The sequence below is a fragment of the Histomonas meleagridis genome (genome assembly GCF_020186115.1).
Source record: "Histomonas meleagridis strain 2922-C6/04-10x chromosome Unknown contig_92, whole genome shotgun sequence".
Taxonomy (NCBI): domain Eukaryota; phylum Parabasalia; order Tritrichomonadida; family Dientamoebidae; genus Histomonas; species Histomonas meleagridis.
The window spans coordinates 225,256-241,241 of record NW_027150925.1 but is presented as its reverse complement, the minus strand read 5'-3'; the positions used below and the strand labels follow the sequence as shown (position 1 = coordinate 241,241).

The window sequence follows — 15,986 nt, the reverse complement described above, 5'->3', positions numbered from 1 at the left end:
AAAAAGGAACATGAAAGTTAACTTAACTTTTGTTGATGAAACAAACAGATTAAAAACCTTGTGTTTTTTGGTTATGGGGTTTTTGAGAGCGGTGTTCAACGCAATTTTCTTTCAATATTGAAATATTTTCCATATAAAGTTCTTAAAATGCTGGAAATCGAGACTTTGACCAAACTATTGATAACTTTACTCTGCAAAAACAATTTTTTTTCTTTAGATTTTATAATTAAAATAAAATTTGCGAGTTTTAAACATTTTTTTATATGTTTTCTTTCTGTTGTAAATGCAACCTATTTATTTTAGATATTTTTTCAGATTTATTTAAAAAAAATAAAAGAATATCACTGGAAAAAATTGTTTATATAAATAATTATTTCAATGTTGACAAACAATTTGTCAACGCCCTTCTGAATGTTGCATGGAACGCCATTTCCACTCCAAATTGCAATAAAAAATACACAAGGCGGCAGACAAATGTTTTCTGCCGAAGAAGACTTCATGCTAAAAAATCTTGTTGCTAGATTCGGAGATAAAGATTGGAAAATAATTGCAGAAAACATGCCTAATAGAACTACAAAACAATGTCGAGAAAGATATAAAAATTACCTTTCACCAAATATTAGGAACGATCCATGGACACCAGAAGAAGATAAAATTCTCATCCAAAAATACAGTGAATTAGGGCCAAAATGGTCAACAATTGCCTCATTTTTGGATAGGAGATCAGATGTTAATATAAAAAATAGATGGACTTCGTTATCATGCCATCATACAAAAAAGTTGCAAATGCAACAAAAAGAGGAGCTTTCAAACAAGAAGGTCCCCAACCAAAGCACGCCACCAATTTCACAAGGCAATGAACATAATGGAATGATTTTAAATTCAGGTACAGTCCCTCAAACAAAATCAAATGAAGTGGGTGCAATAGATTTGTTTTCTCCTGCAAGTGGAATTCTGTCACAAGATTTAAAGACTGAATTAATTATAGATAAAAAAATTGAAAAAGAAAATTTAAAGTCCACATTCCTTAACTATGGAGGAAAGTACTGGTGATTGTTAGGCCGTTCCAAAACTAATTGTAAATAAACACATTAATATTTCAAATCTTGTTTTTTGTTTTTTTTTGCGTTACAAATTGACACTTTTCTTATAAGGCTTCTTGAAATTTTCACATTATTTTATACATCAAAACAAAATAAATGACGAATAGAAAGAGAAAAGCCTGTGGATCCATTGCATCTTAAATTACATCATATCGTATTGTCACAAATAATTTTCAAGAAAATCTTGAATTAATTAAATTTAATTTAATTTTTGTTTAAACATTATATAATCATTATAAGTATTGACATTTATAATTCTAATGATACAACACATATTGGAACTAAAAATGCTGAATTTTACCAAGAAAATCCCACTTACAAAAATTTGACGATAAAAAATTTGTGTATCTATCGTACAAAAAATGTGATGAGCTGTTCAAATAAAATTATTAAAAATATCTTTTAATTCAACTATAAAGATAAGATAAGATACTACTATATCTACATGCTAGTATTGATATTCAATTTTGATATATTTAATAAAAATTCATAATTTTTCTCCTCATCTGAAAAAAGATCATTCTGATACAATACTTTTTATATTTTACGTAATACGAAAGCAAATTTTCTTTTAAATTCTTGTTCTTTTTATGATGAAAAATGTCAAATTATATTCAAGTGTAAATGTTTGTTGAATACATTTTCCATAATATTTGGATAAATTGGGCTTATGTAAGGTTTGCGATGAGATAATATTTGGTTTAATTCGAAATTTTATGGATATGAAGAAATTGATGAAACTTCCGTTTATCGACCGTTTATTAATTAACACGGTTTTTTTCAACTATTCCCTCAGAATTCATATCCCATTGAATATTTCAACAGTCAAAAATTCTTACCGTCATACGTTAAGCATTTAAAAATTATGGTGTGTTCGTAACACAAATTTTCAAAGTATTTTGGATCAGCAGCAGATGGAAGAAAATATCGAAGAGACAAAGAAAAGTATCTCATGCTGTTCCATCCTATCAGACATAATCAGTATTCTTTTGGTTCTCACAGAAATTATTCTTATTTTTACATTCCATATACCTAATTCTTTACCACCGTTTATACTATTACTTAGAGATATTGTCGGATATACACTTGTGTTACCAATCATGCTCATGATGTATTTTAAATTGTACCATAAATTACTTAATTTAACAGAAACAATATCATACGATAAAATTCAAACAGAATCAGAAGAAACTTTACAAGTACAACAAGAGGAAGAGGAACAAGCAGAACAAAGCAAAATCGAAAACCAAACGGAAATTTAAAGCATATAATATTTTGTTAATCAATTAATACAACTATCCTATTAATAAATATAATATCTATCCTTAATTATTTTTGGTGTAAAAATCAAATTTCTGTGAATTTTTATATGATCAAAATTAATGATATGAAACAGATTTTCTGAAATTTGTCTTTTTTTATGTCCATTGCTAATCTAAATTTGTTTTGCGGAATGAGTTTTCGATCTTTGTGAAGAACATGTTTGCAAACTTGTTGTTTTCAACCGTTTACTTTTAATGGATGGAATTAAAGCAAAGTCATCTTCTCCAAAGTTTAAGGAAGACACACAATTTTCACCAAAGAATAAAAAGGTTGATTATTTAAAATATCAAACTTTGGTAATACAAAATGAACATCTTCAAGAAAAAATTAATCAATTGAATCAAAGTTTAAAATCAAAAAACAAGCAGCTGAAACAAGCTATTCAAGCATCAAAAGCTGTTGAATCATTTGCAGATCAAATTAAATCATTAAAACAACAACTTTCTGAGATGACTCGACAAAGAGATGATGCACTTCAAAAGATTCAAACCTTAAAATTGAATTCTAAAACACCAAAAGAGAACAGCGATTCTAGCTTAATACCAGTTATGGATTTACAAGTCGAAAAAGATTATATTAGCCAAATAAGAAAACTTAGAAATAATCTTGAAGTTGAAAAATCAGAAAATCAAAAATTGCAAAATGAAGCTGATCATTACAAGCGATGCTTAAACAAGTCACAAAAAAAGATAGAAACATTATCCAATGAAATTTCACAAACTAATAAGAAAAACACACTTCTTAACGAAACGAACAAAAAACTTCAGTCAGATCTGGAAACAGTTCAACAAGATTTAGATGAAACTACCGAACAATTATCAAATCTCCAAAATCAACGAATTAAATTTGAAGATACCATTAGTCAATATCGTAATGAATCTTACAAGAAAAGCGAATCCCTCAATCATATCCAATCCCAATTTGAGAATCAACTTAAAGAAATATGTAAATTGAATCAAGAAAGGCAAAAAATGTCAGAATTAATGTATAACCTTCATTCATGCCTTTGTCTTTCTGAGGCAAAATTAGGTGAGCTTCATAAACAAAATGAACTTTTAGCTAAAAAGATCAAATCCCAAAAAGTTGATAATTTTGAAGAATCGAGGATAAACTTAAGTTCCTTGGAAATCCCACTTGATGGTGAAATCAAAACGCAATTATACAAGATCATTAGTATGGATCAATTTAGTCCATTGCAACGCATCCAAATGATAATTAACGAACTTTCGAACACAATTTTTGAATTAAGAAAAACCGATACGATCAAAACCGAAAAAGTGTCGGACATAACCGCTGACTTAAACAATGAAAAAAGAAAAATTGAAACACTTAAAGAGATTCATTTTTCATTGATAAAACAACTTCTTCATGTTGTATCTGATGAAGAATCATTAGGGAAAATTGCTTTTTATGATTATGATGAAAACTTTGTTAATTTGATCATATCTGAAACAAATAAGCAAGAAATTCTTGCACTTAATTCTGAAGAGGCTAAATATATCCCAAAAGAATTCTTTATTACAGGTGATGTTAATTATAAAAAACAAATTCTAATGAACAACATTCAAATTAACGACGAGGCACTTTTGTTGTTTACTTCTCAATTTTTAATCAATGAATTACAAAACCGCCAGTTACAAAAAGCCAAAAATTCTCTTTCAAAGCAGCTCCAAATTGAGAACATTTCAAAGGAATTGAACTGCCCTATTGAAAATATTCAAAGCGCGTTCAATTCTCTTGAGCAAAAAATTTCACATTTAAAAAATTCTAAATCTAAAACACAAAATGAACTTAAAAGACTTCAAAACAAATTTATTAAACAAAACAAAAATGAAAGTAAACGAAAGTTAATGATTGAACAATTACAACAAGAAAATGAAAAACTCAAAGATAAATATAAAATAATTCGAATCCAAAACAAAATTATTACGAACAATAACTTAATAAATTCTAATGAGCAAAGTGACATACTTCAAAACGAAACAAATGAAACCATAAAAACACTACAAGAAGAAGTCGAAGCTCAAATTGATGAAAACAACAAATTAAATGATCAAATTAATGAACTAAAATCGAAACATATCCAAGAAATATCGATGGAGAAGCAGAAACATTTTATAAATGAAAACAAATATAAACAAGAAATTAATGAACTTAAGGAAACAATCGAAAACTATGAAAATGTAATCACGAAATTACGGAAAAAGACGAAGAACACAAAAGTTTCATTAACAAAACAATATAAAGAATCAATTAATGATATGGAGAAACAACAAAATGAATCGAAACAATCGTATGAAAGCTCAATAAAAACTATAAAAGAAAAGGCATTAGAATCACGCGAACTCGTAAAGAAACTTACGAATTTACTCAACGAAAGCAAAGAAACAAACGAAAGAATTAAAATCGAAAACGAAGAATTAAACACAAAAATTAAAACATTGGAAATGAATAATAAAATAATGTCCGAACAAATTAATAAGGAAAAACAAATTATAAAAAATCAATTGTCAGCACAACAAATAATTTGTCAGTCCAAAATTCAGGACGTAATAAGGAAATTGAAAAACGAGTTTAACGAAGAAAAAGAAAATTTGTTGAAAATCGTTTCGAAGCCGTTGTCTGGATTGTATAAAATAGATATAAATAATTTCGATGAGGAAGCGCTCAATTGTTTGGTAGATAAGATTAGAAACGATATAGAAAAACTTCGGATGTTACAAAATGCATCGATTTGAATAAAAATGTTTTATATAGATTTTGATTTAAATTTTGTTGGAAGATGCAATAAATAATAGAAAACATTTATTTCTTAGATTTCATATGCTTAAAAATATCATCTAATGATCTTTTGATTTGGAAGATATAATAATATGAACAATATTCAAAGCTTACTTCTTCAGTACATGCAAGAATCAAAATAACCTAACAAACATAGTGCGTAATACGTATTTGCCGGTAGTCGATTTTCCTCTGACAGTTGTTATCAACGGGTATGTTGAACAAGCCCATTTATTTCTTCTGGAAAATCGGTGATAACAAGACAATTTTAGTTTAACTGCAATTGGTTCGAACATAATATTTGTAATGAGACCAGAAATAAACATCAACATCAATCCTTTATAAAAATTAACGATGAGTAAGGTCCGCCTCGGATAGCCTTTTCTTGTAAATTTAGTCCATAATATAATATCATATAGAATGCATAAAGTTAATCTTTTTTTAAATAAAAATGTTAAGATAAAATTAATTTTTCTCCTGAATATTTTTAGTGTAATGTTTTTTTTTTTTTTTTTTTTTTTAATTGAACGATATAATAAACTATTAAATTTCTAAAAAAGTGTATAAATTTGTTAGAAAACCAATTTTGGAAATATACATGATTAATTTTAATGAATTTCTTTTACTCCAACTCAACGATTTGAATATTTAAATAGAACAAAGACGAATTTTGTTCCGTTCCTGTTACTTTTAAAATTTGCAAAAGATATGATCTTGTTGCACCTTTAGATAAGCTAATATTATATCAAATGGAAGCGACAGACTCTGGTAGCATTGGATCCAATCTTAGATGGACATTGAAGAAAGGGTTTCTTACTATCAAAGGAAATGGTCCAATGCGCTATTTCGAAAGTGAAAAACTTGTTCCATGGAAGAACTTCTTTGATAATATTACAGATCTTAAGATTGAAGAAGGCATTACGTCTATTGGTGATTACGCATTTTATAATGTAAAGAATATTAAATATGAACAATACAGAGACAAATTGGGATCAATTCAATTATTTGGGAAAAAGGCATTTTCTGATATAGACAATTTCCTTGATGATTTTAAAGCGAAAGCATCGAGCAAAATTAATGAATTAATGTTATTAGATGAACAGAATATTGCAAGTTATGCTGCACAAATATCAAATGTAAAATCACATGAAGAATTAAATGAAATTTTTGCAAGTGCAGAAGCTGCATCAAACAAAAAAGTAGAAGCACAAAAAGCATTAGCAAAGAATAAAATTGATGAGTTAATGTTTTTGGGTGAAGAAAACAAAGCGGATTCCTGTTGCTGTTGACGTAGTTGCAGCTGTCGTTGTTGTTGCTGTTCTTGTTGTTAGAAAGAGAATTAGCGCACAGAAGAACAAGATAATTGAGGACAATGAAAATTCAAATGATGTTTAGATTTGCTGTTTTTAATGAGCAAACAGCTCATTGCCGCTTGTATGATAATAAAATAAAATTTCTGTATTTTGCATATCATTTAAGAAGAGCTTATTCATCTATGAGAAAAGTGTGTTGAAACAGATCTGTTTCGCTGTGAGGTAGAAATAATACCGAATATGCCAAATCACTTATTGCCAATTTATCCATAATATAATATTTTTAACTCTTTTGATTGACCTTTTGCTAATATGGTTCCAACTTTACAAATCATATGGATAATTTATTAATAGTCCTTCTTTTTGAATGTAAATTGAGGTGCAATATATAATTTCGAATATAATATGTCCTTCATTATCTGTTCGATCACTGGTGATGATGCCAAATATTTTGCGTATTGAAAATAACCCTGCTTATTGACTATCTTTATAAAAAAAACTTGTGAAATTGTGTCATGATCTGTTATAGCACATAACCTTTCTCAATATATTTAGCTATGTGTTTGATGTAAGCTTATAAACGATATGAATAAAGCTATGAAAATTCAATATTTCATGGACGCTCAAAAAGTGACAGGTCATTGAAATGTCATCCAAATCCTCTATACCAGTTCGAATCGTTGCTGTTGGTGATGGTGCTGTAGGGAAAACCAGCATGCTCCTCGTTTTCAAGGGAGAACCATTTCCAGAAGATTATGAACCATCCATTTTTGAAAACCACCATGAAATGAGAAATTTCCAAGGAAAAACATACTGCCTTCATCTTTGGGATACAGCTGGTCAAGAAGAATATGATAGATTACGTCCAATGAGTTATGCAAAATGTGACGTTGTTTTAATATGTTTCTCGCTTGATAACAAAGAAAGTCTTAAAAACGTTGTAGACAAATGGAAACTCGAGATTGTTGAATATTGTCCAAAGGCTGCCGTAATTCTTGTTGGAACTAAGTCTGATCTTTGGGATAAAAATGCTGATGGCGCAATCACACAAGAAGAAATTGATAATGTTGCAAAACAGGTAAAGGCGTTCAAGACAATCACATGTTCAGCCAAGAATAATACTAACATTGGAAACGTTTTCGATTTAGCTATTGCTGCTGCAATTAACAAAAATGGTGGTGGGTGCACAATTGCTTAAAGGATGGCTAGTTTTTTTATATTTGATATATTTTTGATGTTGAATTTTTTGTTTATTTTGATTATTTTTTTTTGAATACATATGAGTCATTTATTAAGGAGATAAATGCACTTTGACTTAACAAGGAATATTAAAATAAATATCTCATTGACCAGAAACTATTTTCAATTTTGATTTAAATCAAATCAATATTCGAAAGTAAAAAACTAAATAGCACAATATTACATTAATGAAATTATATCGGAAACCATTATAAAACAAGTAAACATGTGGTGGAGATCGAAAAACGTTTTCAATCAAATCTGACACTGATTACAACGAGGGCACCCCAATTTATGTTGGAATGGGTGTTAAAAGATGCGATCCTTCAAATCTCATAAAATTACTAAACAGTATTGGTGCGACCATGTTTGGTTGCATATGCGTTTTTGCATTTATTGACTTGTTTGCATTTCGTAATGCAGATCCCATATCTTTTTTAGATATAACATATGCTTTATATCCCACATTTACAAGCAAACGATCTTACATAAAAGCTGTATATGATGATATTCATCCTTTCACGCAATTCATTTATGGTGATGTTTCAATTAATGCAGGAACAAACTCCAATAATTCACTAACTTCTATTGAACTAAACCTACTACAAAAAGGCAATATAGCTTATAACAAATTCTTTTTAATGAATAATGAAACTATTCAAAATTATAATATTATCAACAAAAACTCAATTACCTATGATAAAGTATCTCTTCAAGTTGATTATACTGGGGACATCACTGAAGACTCCACAGTTAAGGTCAAATTTCAATTTGGGTCATATAAATTTTTTTATAGGAAATTATTTTTCAAGGTCACCTTCTTTCTTTGTTCACTTGCGTTTCTCCTACTGAATCTTAGGAACAGTTTCAAGTTAAACTTTCGATATCTTTCTACACTTTTCCTCATTATCCTTTCATGCATTAGCAATAATCCATTTACAGTAATTTCACATTCCAAATCTGTCATCACATTTGATTGTATCTTCCATCGGCTTTTTCATTCTTTTTGCCGCATCTTTCTTGCGATATATCTCTTGAACATGATTCCATTGTCGAATGTTTTATACATTGTTATCACTATTTCTATTTCTTTTTGTGATATTTTATTTGGAATATTTGAGGAAGTTTTATTTTCACTTCAATATAATGAGAACCCTACAAATTTCATTAAGGTCAAAGTTTCCGCATTAGATATAATCGTAATGACGTTTTATTTTGCTGAATTAATTTTCGTTTTTGTTTTCGCTGATAAGTCATCGTTTATGTCACTTTTTGGTTTTGCACTTTTGTCACTTAACGAAATTTTGTCACTTTTATCTGAAAGGAATCTTGACAGAGGAATATTGTATTTGATAGCAATAGCGATTCCAAACATATTCTCTTATGATTATATAGGATATGGAAAAGGAGTGAGCGATAATTATGAGTTTGGAAATGGTTTTTATTTAATAAATGGTGATGAAGAAGATTCATTATCAGAAATTGAAAATTAAGGAGCAGGTAAATCTTGAACACCACTGACTTTTTGGTACGATTGGGATTGTTGGAGAACATAGACATGAAGCAAAACACAGAAGAAAATAAAAAATGTGTTAACAAATGAAATTATCTTCGACCAAACACTATCGGATTTGGCAATTAGATCAAGAAACGTAGCAAGACCAACAGAGCCACTGTTAGGGAACCCGACTAAAAGGTATAAAGTGAACCCAATAAGGATAAATTGAAGAAAAGTAAAAGATATCGGAATGTTATGATTTTTACAGCCTCTATATAATCGTGGGAAACATATTGATATTGTGAGATATAACTGTAACGCGGTGAAAATCAATGCAAAAACAAAACTACGTGGATATGAATAATTACTTAATCCAGAAATTGAGACTGAGCTAATAATGTTGATAAAGGATTGGATAACAGTAAAAACAACATTGTATAGAGCAACTTTTACAAGTCGTTGGGCAAGTACTGGAATTTCATTATTAATATCAATATGGAAAACAGGGAAAAATCGTGGCCAATTTGGCTCATCGTATACTTGGGATTTGGCTTGTTGAAGTTCTTCTTGCCTTTGAAGAAGTTCTTCTTCTCTTTTTTGAAGACGTAATAATTTTTGTTGTGGCGTCTCGTTTTCGGGAGGTAAATTAGTTGCCTCGTCATCTAGAAAACTTTTTAAGTTATCATTTCCTTCTTCTTGTGATAAGAAAGGATTTTTTATTTCATCCATTTTTTCTTCTGTGAAACTGCTAACGGCCTCGGTTGAACGTTTACTTTACACAGTCCAGACGATCATATCCAATTGAATATTTTGAATGCGCTTTAATCGTTTTCATTCAATATGACAGTTTGCTTTGTGATTGACTTTGAAATTTTTGAATGAGATCTAACAAATCGATAGCAGCATCAAAAATGGTTTCGTTTGTGCTTTCTTGTAGCTGTTCAATTTCCACCAAATCATTTAATAAGAATTGAATATAATTTTGTGCACAATTCGATGTTAACAATTTCATTAAAAATTGCAAACAAATTGGACCAATTTCATCATCTTGTGCAAAATATACCAAACAATGAATGAACTTTTCGTTTATTTGTTGTGTGCTTGTGAAATAACACATCAAAATTTTCATTGATAATTTTTTTAATTCGTAATTTTGTAAATCGATTTTTTCCAAAATGGTATCGAAAAAAGAAATTGGGACAATTGATTTATATTGTTCAGCGTTATTAATTAATTTTACCATACATCTTTTCCTAATGATATTATATTTGGTAGAAAACAAATATGCCAAAATTAATGAAACGAAATCGTTTGGATTCAGCTGTTTCTTTAGGTATTTGAGTACAGATGAAGCAACAGATGGTTCATCGATATGAACAATTTCAGTGGCTATAACGGCGTTTATGGATTCATGAAGAAGTGGATAATGTACTAATGGGATTTTACTTAATGATTTTATTATAATTGCAACAATTTTAAGGTTTATTTCTTTAATTGATTTCGTATTTGGTTCAGTTGACATATGCAAAAATGAAAGTATGACTTCACCAAATAGTTGTAAATGAACTGGGGACAACGGAATTGGTATTTGTAAACATTTGATTATGAAAAGGTAATAATCTTGATGATGGATTAGTGGATTCTTTCTTTGATTTTGTGGTAATAGTGTGGATTTTATGCTTTCGGGATTGGGTAGTTTGTTTATAATTTGGTCGTTAAGGAGTATATCGCGTGATTCTGGAAATTTTGTGATAATCTGATTGAAAATATCAAAGTAAAAATGAAGATAAGAAGGCTTGGTAAACGACATGAATGATATTAAATGAAAAAGAAAAGTGGGAGATCCTTCAGAAGAAGTTTGAAAAAATATTTCAAATGGAAAAAATTGACAATGTGAAAAAATTGCAATGATTTTTATAATGTCGTTTTTGATGTCATTTTCTATACCTGATATGAACATGTTAAACAAAATATTAATTGGAAATGTTTCATAAAATTTAATAAATCTTTCTTTAGAAGGCTGAAAGTGTGGAAGATGTTTTGCAATAGAGCTTATTAATTGGATATTATCCTGAGGATTTTGTAAAAAAAATTCAAGTTCTTTCATGGCTTTAAAATAAGCTGCATATTGAAGTTGATCTTTGCTACAATTGGGGTTTGAAAAATAGGTTGGTATTACTCCATGAAAATTTTGTTGGAGTTCTGTTCCCAATCTTCGCTCCATTTTTTAAACGGTTTCTTGGATGTGATCAAACGTTGAACCCTGGCTTCTTACATCAGCATGCTTGAGTTTTAAAGATCATTCGAATTTGATTAATTAATAAAATTAATTTTTTATGAAAAAAAACTCAAATAAGAGATATTATAATCTTTTAAAATGATTTTTATCTACAACCCTGTACAAATTATCTTCTTTAAAATCTTCAGTAAATGGATCTTGAGTTACTAGCTAAATTAGAATATCTTCTGAAAGAATTTGATGCGAACTTTCTGATCAAAGTTTACTCTTTTGTTTGTTGCCACGTCTAAGATATATATATAAATAAAATAGTAAGTAATGAAATATCAATAATCTAAATCAACACGCTAATAATAAAAGAAAATATATGCGTTATTACTTTTATTATATTCGTTATATTGTAAAATTGTAAAGAAATCGGAATAAAAAAGTTTAATGTGCTAAATATTAAAATTGTATATTCATAATAAATATTTTTACTTCAATATATGTATATTTGAAATTATAAAATGTATATAAATATGTGCTCTTTAAATATGTTTTTGATAGTGTTAATGTTTGTGTATTGAAAATGTTTGTCTTAAAATAATAATATGTTTTAGTTATATCGAAATGTAATTGATTATGTTAATGTATTATTTTGTGTAAGAGTATTTAATTGCATAAATGAATTTGATCTGGTATATGTATGACTTTGTGAAAATGTAGATGTTAATGGAATGCATCCATTATCGATGAATGTTTTGCAAATTTTAAGTTCACCAAATGATTCAACTTAAGTATCTTGTTGTAACCATAAATTTATATCCCTTCGAATGTTTTAAAATGCATTCTTTCCGATATTTTGTTCGCTATCTCCAGGATAATATATACATTTAGATTGAAAACATTTATGAAATGCAAATTCTTCATTGAACATTTCTTTTAACATGAATCATGGTTAAACTTGTCCTTCACTCAAATGCGTGATTTCCAATCGTTTTTTTATTTTTATTTGTTCCCAATAATAACAGTTTCCAATGAATTCACTCGAAATTGATGAATATTAATTGTTTCAATATTTTCTCCAAAATCAGAGAATAATTACCAATTGATACAATTTAGTTAGGTATCATTATCGAACACATTTTACTACAGTAACAAAATGTATTTTCTCCAATTTGTGTAATATTTCCATCTATTTTAAATGTTTCTAAATTGGTGCAATAACAAATTACAGAGGCTCCTTGTGATGTAAGTATTTTTGGTTCTTCAATTGAATATTTTCTCCAAAATTATTTACTGTTAAACTTTCACAATATTGAAATGAAAATTCACCGACTTGACAACGAAAATTGTAAATTATTTTTTAATTACTTAAACAAATAATATTATTTATTAAATACAAAAGATGCTTTCAAACAAGCTTTTTAGCCATTTTTCTCTTCCAAACGTTCTTCTCCGTCAAAAATCATTTTTATCACTTCATTCATTTCTTCCAATTTCTTCTTTTCTAACAAATTCATAACATTATTTACATCGCCCGAAGAAGCTAATAACAAAATCTCTTTATCAATTTTTCCTTCATGATCCAAATGAGAAACAAATTCTTTTTTTAATTTGGATACATATTCAATTTCATCATCGCACATTTTTAACATTATAAGCGCTTCTAACCAAAATCCTTTTTGCATTAATAGTTCCACAGCTTTAATACCGAAATTAGAAACAGTTAAAAGCATGCAACCACTTATAATATCATTATTCTCGATTAATGATAACCCAACACTTCTTAACAAATCAGCAGAAGGTTTACTTATTTCTAAACCTAAAAATGCTGCTGTCATAGCACATAATGGATAAAGCTCATTTTTTGATTTAAAATTTAATAAACTTAGTTTCGCTTTATCGAATTCTTTCATCATTATAAGTAATGTAATTTCCAGAAATAAATTTTTTAAAGAATTCGAATTCTTTAATAATTCTGTTTTGAATGAAATAGCATTTATTATTTGATCTTTATTTCCATAATAAGCTAAGTTTAAAGGAAGTTTTGAGTTATTAAAAAAATGTAAAAATATCGAAAACAAAGAAAACCCAAAATAAAATCCGTTTTCTTTTGAAGTTTTTTTAGCTATTTTTAACTTATCAATGAAATCACTTTTATTTGATTTCATTATATTACTTTTTAATTTTTTTATAATTTCTTGAAAAGAAAACATCGAGAACAAAAATTCATTATTTTTCTTATTAATTAAAATCGACCAATTTTCTAAATCAACGATTTTAATTGCATTATCTTCTGTTTCCAATAAAACAAATCCTTTTCCAGTTGGAGCGAATTTTAATACTACAAATGGACATATAGAAATTGTCTTATAATAATAACCAAGTTTTCCTTCTGATGAATGAATGAAGAGTCCATTACCATTTTCTTCATAAAGAACAGTTTTAACTTTCGGTATATTACTTTGGACACAACGCGATTCCGAAGAATTTAAATTAAAAAATGCAATTCTCCCAAATGTATCAGCTACAACAATTTGCGACTTTTTCCATGAAATAGAAATCGGTTCGACTAAATCATCTGTACAACGTAATTTCATAATTGGCGTTGTGTTTGTTATGGAAAATATATGAATTTGGCGATTTTTTAAAAGTACTGCAAAATTTGGTGAATCTGTTTTAAATCGTGAGATTTTTGTTTCATTATATTTATATTGGATGCAAACAGAAAGAATTCGCGATGTAAACCAATAAGGTCTTTCATAATACAAAAAATTATTATTAGTACGTACACCAATAGATTTTTTATTTCTTTTTATTATAAAGATATCATTATATGAAGCAAAAAGTTCATTCAAAATATTTCCTTTATTATGTAATGTTATTATATTATGATTATTTAAATCGATTTTACCAAAAGTTTTATTAGAACACCAAAAAATTGAAGAAGAATTAATAAATTTTACGTTTTCAATTGGTAATTCTGAAACTTTATATTTGTATCTAATATAATTTGTTTTATTGTTTGTAATAATTATATTTCCATCATTTGTGCCAAATACTGTAGTTTCAGTGAGAAAATCAAATGATGTATAATTATGTGGAATCATTTGAGTTATATTTGTAATTAAAAAATTGTTTTTTGTGATTTTTATCATTAAGAAATATTTATTAGAAATGTAAATCAACAAATGTTTAGAGAAATGTTTACAATAATTTAATAAAATATAATTAAAATGAATCATTCCAATTCCAGGCAAAATTATTTTAGTAAAATGCAATTTGTTTTTTATTCGATATATATAAAACGAATTATCTGTGCACTGAATAATTATATCGGAATCTTCGCTAAATGAAGGAATTAACCTTAAAAAGTTCGATGAAAGATGTGAAATTACAGTTTTAACTGTGTTAGTTTTGGTCTCAAATATGGATACTGTTGATGAAGTTAAAATAAAAAGTGTATCCATATAATATGGATGAAAAATAATATCAATGATTTGTGAATTAGTGGATATCGTTTGTGTTAATATTGGAGAAATAGGTTTATGTTTGGGTGATTTGGATGTAACAAAGGCTAGAATTGGCTTAGATGAATATAAAACACATTCAAAAGGTCGAAATGGATTGATTACAAATCGAGTATAAGTAGAGGCCATATCAAAATGCCATAAAATTTTAGGGTGCTTATTTGTACCTAACTGATTGTTTGGCCAAAAATCAATAGAAATTAATATTGAAGATGATAGTAAACATATTAAAATATCATTCGACCATTTTATATCAACAATTTGAACTTCATCTGAAAGATCCTCTGGAATTGTTAACATGCCTACATATTTAGAGTTTTGTAAATCATATAGAAGAACTTTACAAGTTTCGTCAGCAATTGCAAGATATGGTTTTTCTTCATGAAATTTTAAAAAAGTAACATTACATGTAGCTGCCAATTTTAGCGCTTTGATGAATTCTATTTTGTTAGGAACAACATGATAAAGCAATATTGAATTTTTGGTTCCAATAGCTGCGATTCCACAAGAAGACCAATCAGAGTACGCTTGATTTGATGATGATGGAAATAATGATGATAATATTTTTGCTTTTGGGGAATCTTCGATCATTGTGGAACTTTCATATCGCATTGAAAGCTTTGAATTCCTTTGAATAATTGAATATATAAACCGCTCCAGAAAAAAATGAGGTAAAAACGGATACACAAAATTTGGTAAAACTAAACAAAAAACACAAATGCAAAATAATGTAATAATCACAACTTGTTCAACAGTAATCAGTATTTGTATTAATATTTTTCTTAGATAATAAGATTTCAAAATAGAATCGAGGTCCTATCGTGTTTAACGATCATTTCACATCACATTACATAACGATGGATATAAACCATTGAAAACGAAAATTAGAGATCTCGAGTTACCAGTAAAAACATTTCATCAAAAAATTATAATATTTCATTAATTCACATATTTCTCATTAAAATAAATCACAAA

The 15,986-nt window shown here is 28.0% G+C and overlaps 4 protein-coding genes across 4 annotated transcripts; 3 read left to right on the top strand and 1 right to left on the bottom strand.

Moving 5' to 3' along the window:
• Positions 1-411: 411 nt before the first annotated feature.
• On the top strand, positions 412-1,053 carry GO595_009674 (Myb-like DNA-binding domain containing protein; the record flags this gene model as incomplete). The annotated part of the gene is made up of 1 exon (XM_067923385.1): positions 412-1,053. One exon carries the CDS (start codon positions 412-414, stop codon positions 1,051-1,053), a length of 642 nt encoding a protein of 213 aa, XP_067770202.1.
• A 4,903-nt stretch (positions 1,054-5,956) lies between these two features.
• GO595_009673 (leucine-rich repeat protein) lies at positions 5,957-6,496 on the top strand (the record flags this gene model as incomplete). The annotated part of the gene is made up of 1 exon (XM_067923384.1): positions 5,957-6,496. The coding sequence occupies one exon, from the start codon at positions 5,957-5,959 to the stop codon at positions 6,494-6,496; it is 540 nt and encodes a 179-aa protein (XP_067770201.1).
• A 670-nt stretch (positions 6,497-7,166) lies between these two features.
• GO595_009672 (rho-related GTP-binding protein RhoA-D-like) lies at positions 7,167-7,718 on the top strand (the record flags this gene model as incomplete). Its single annotated transcript, XM_067923383.1, has 1 exon — positions 7,167-7,718. The coding sequence occupies one exon, from the start codon at positions 7,167-7,169 to the stop codon at positions 7,716-7,718; it is 552 nt and encodes a 183-aa protein (XP_067770200.1).
• Positions 7,719-9,248: 1,530 nt separating this feature from the next.
• On the bottom strand, positions 9,249-9,986 carry GO595_009671 (secretory carrier-associated membrane protein 2-like; the record flags this gene model as incomplete). Its single annotated transcript, XM_067923382.1, has 1 exon — positions 9,249-9,986. The coding sequence occupies one exon, from the start codon at positions 9,984-9,986 to the stop codon at positions 9,249-9,251; it is 738 nt and encodes a 245-aa protein (XP_067770199.1).
• Between the last annotated feature and the right edge of the window lie 6,000 nt (positions 9,987-15,986).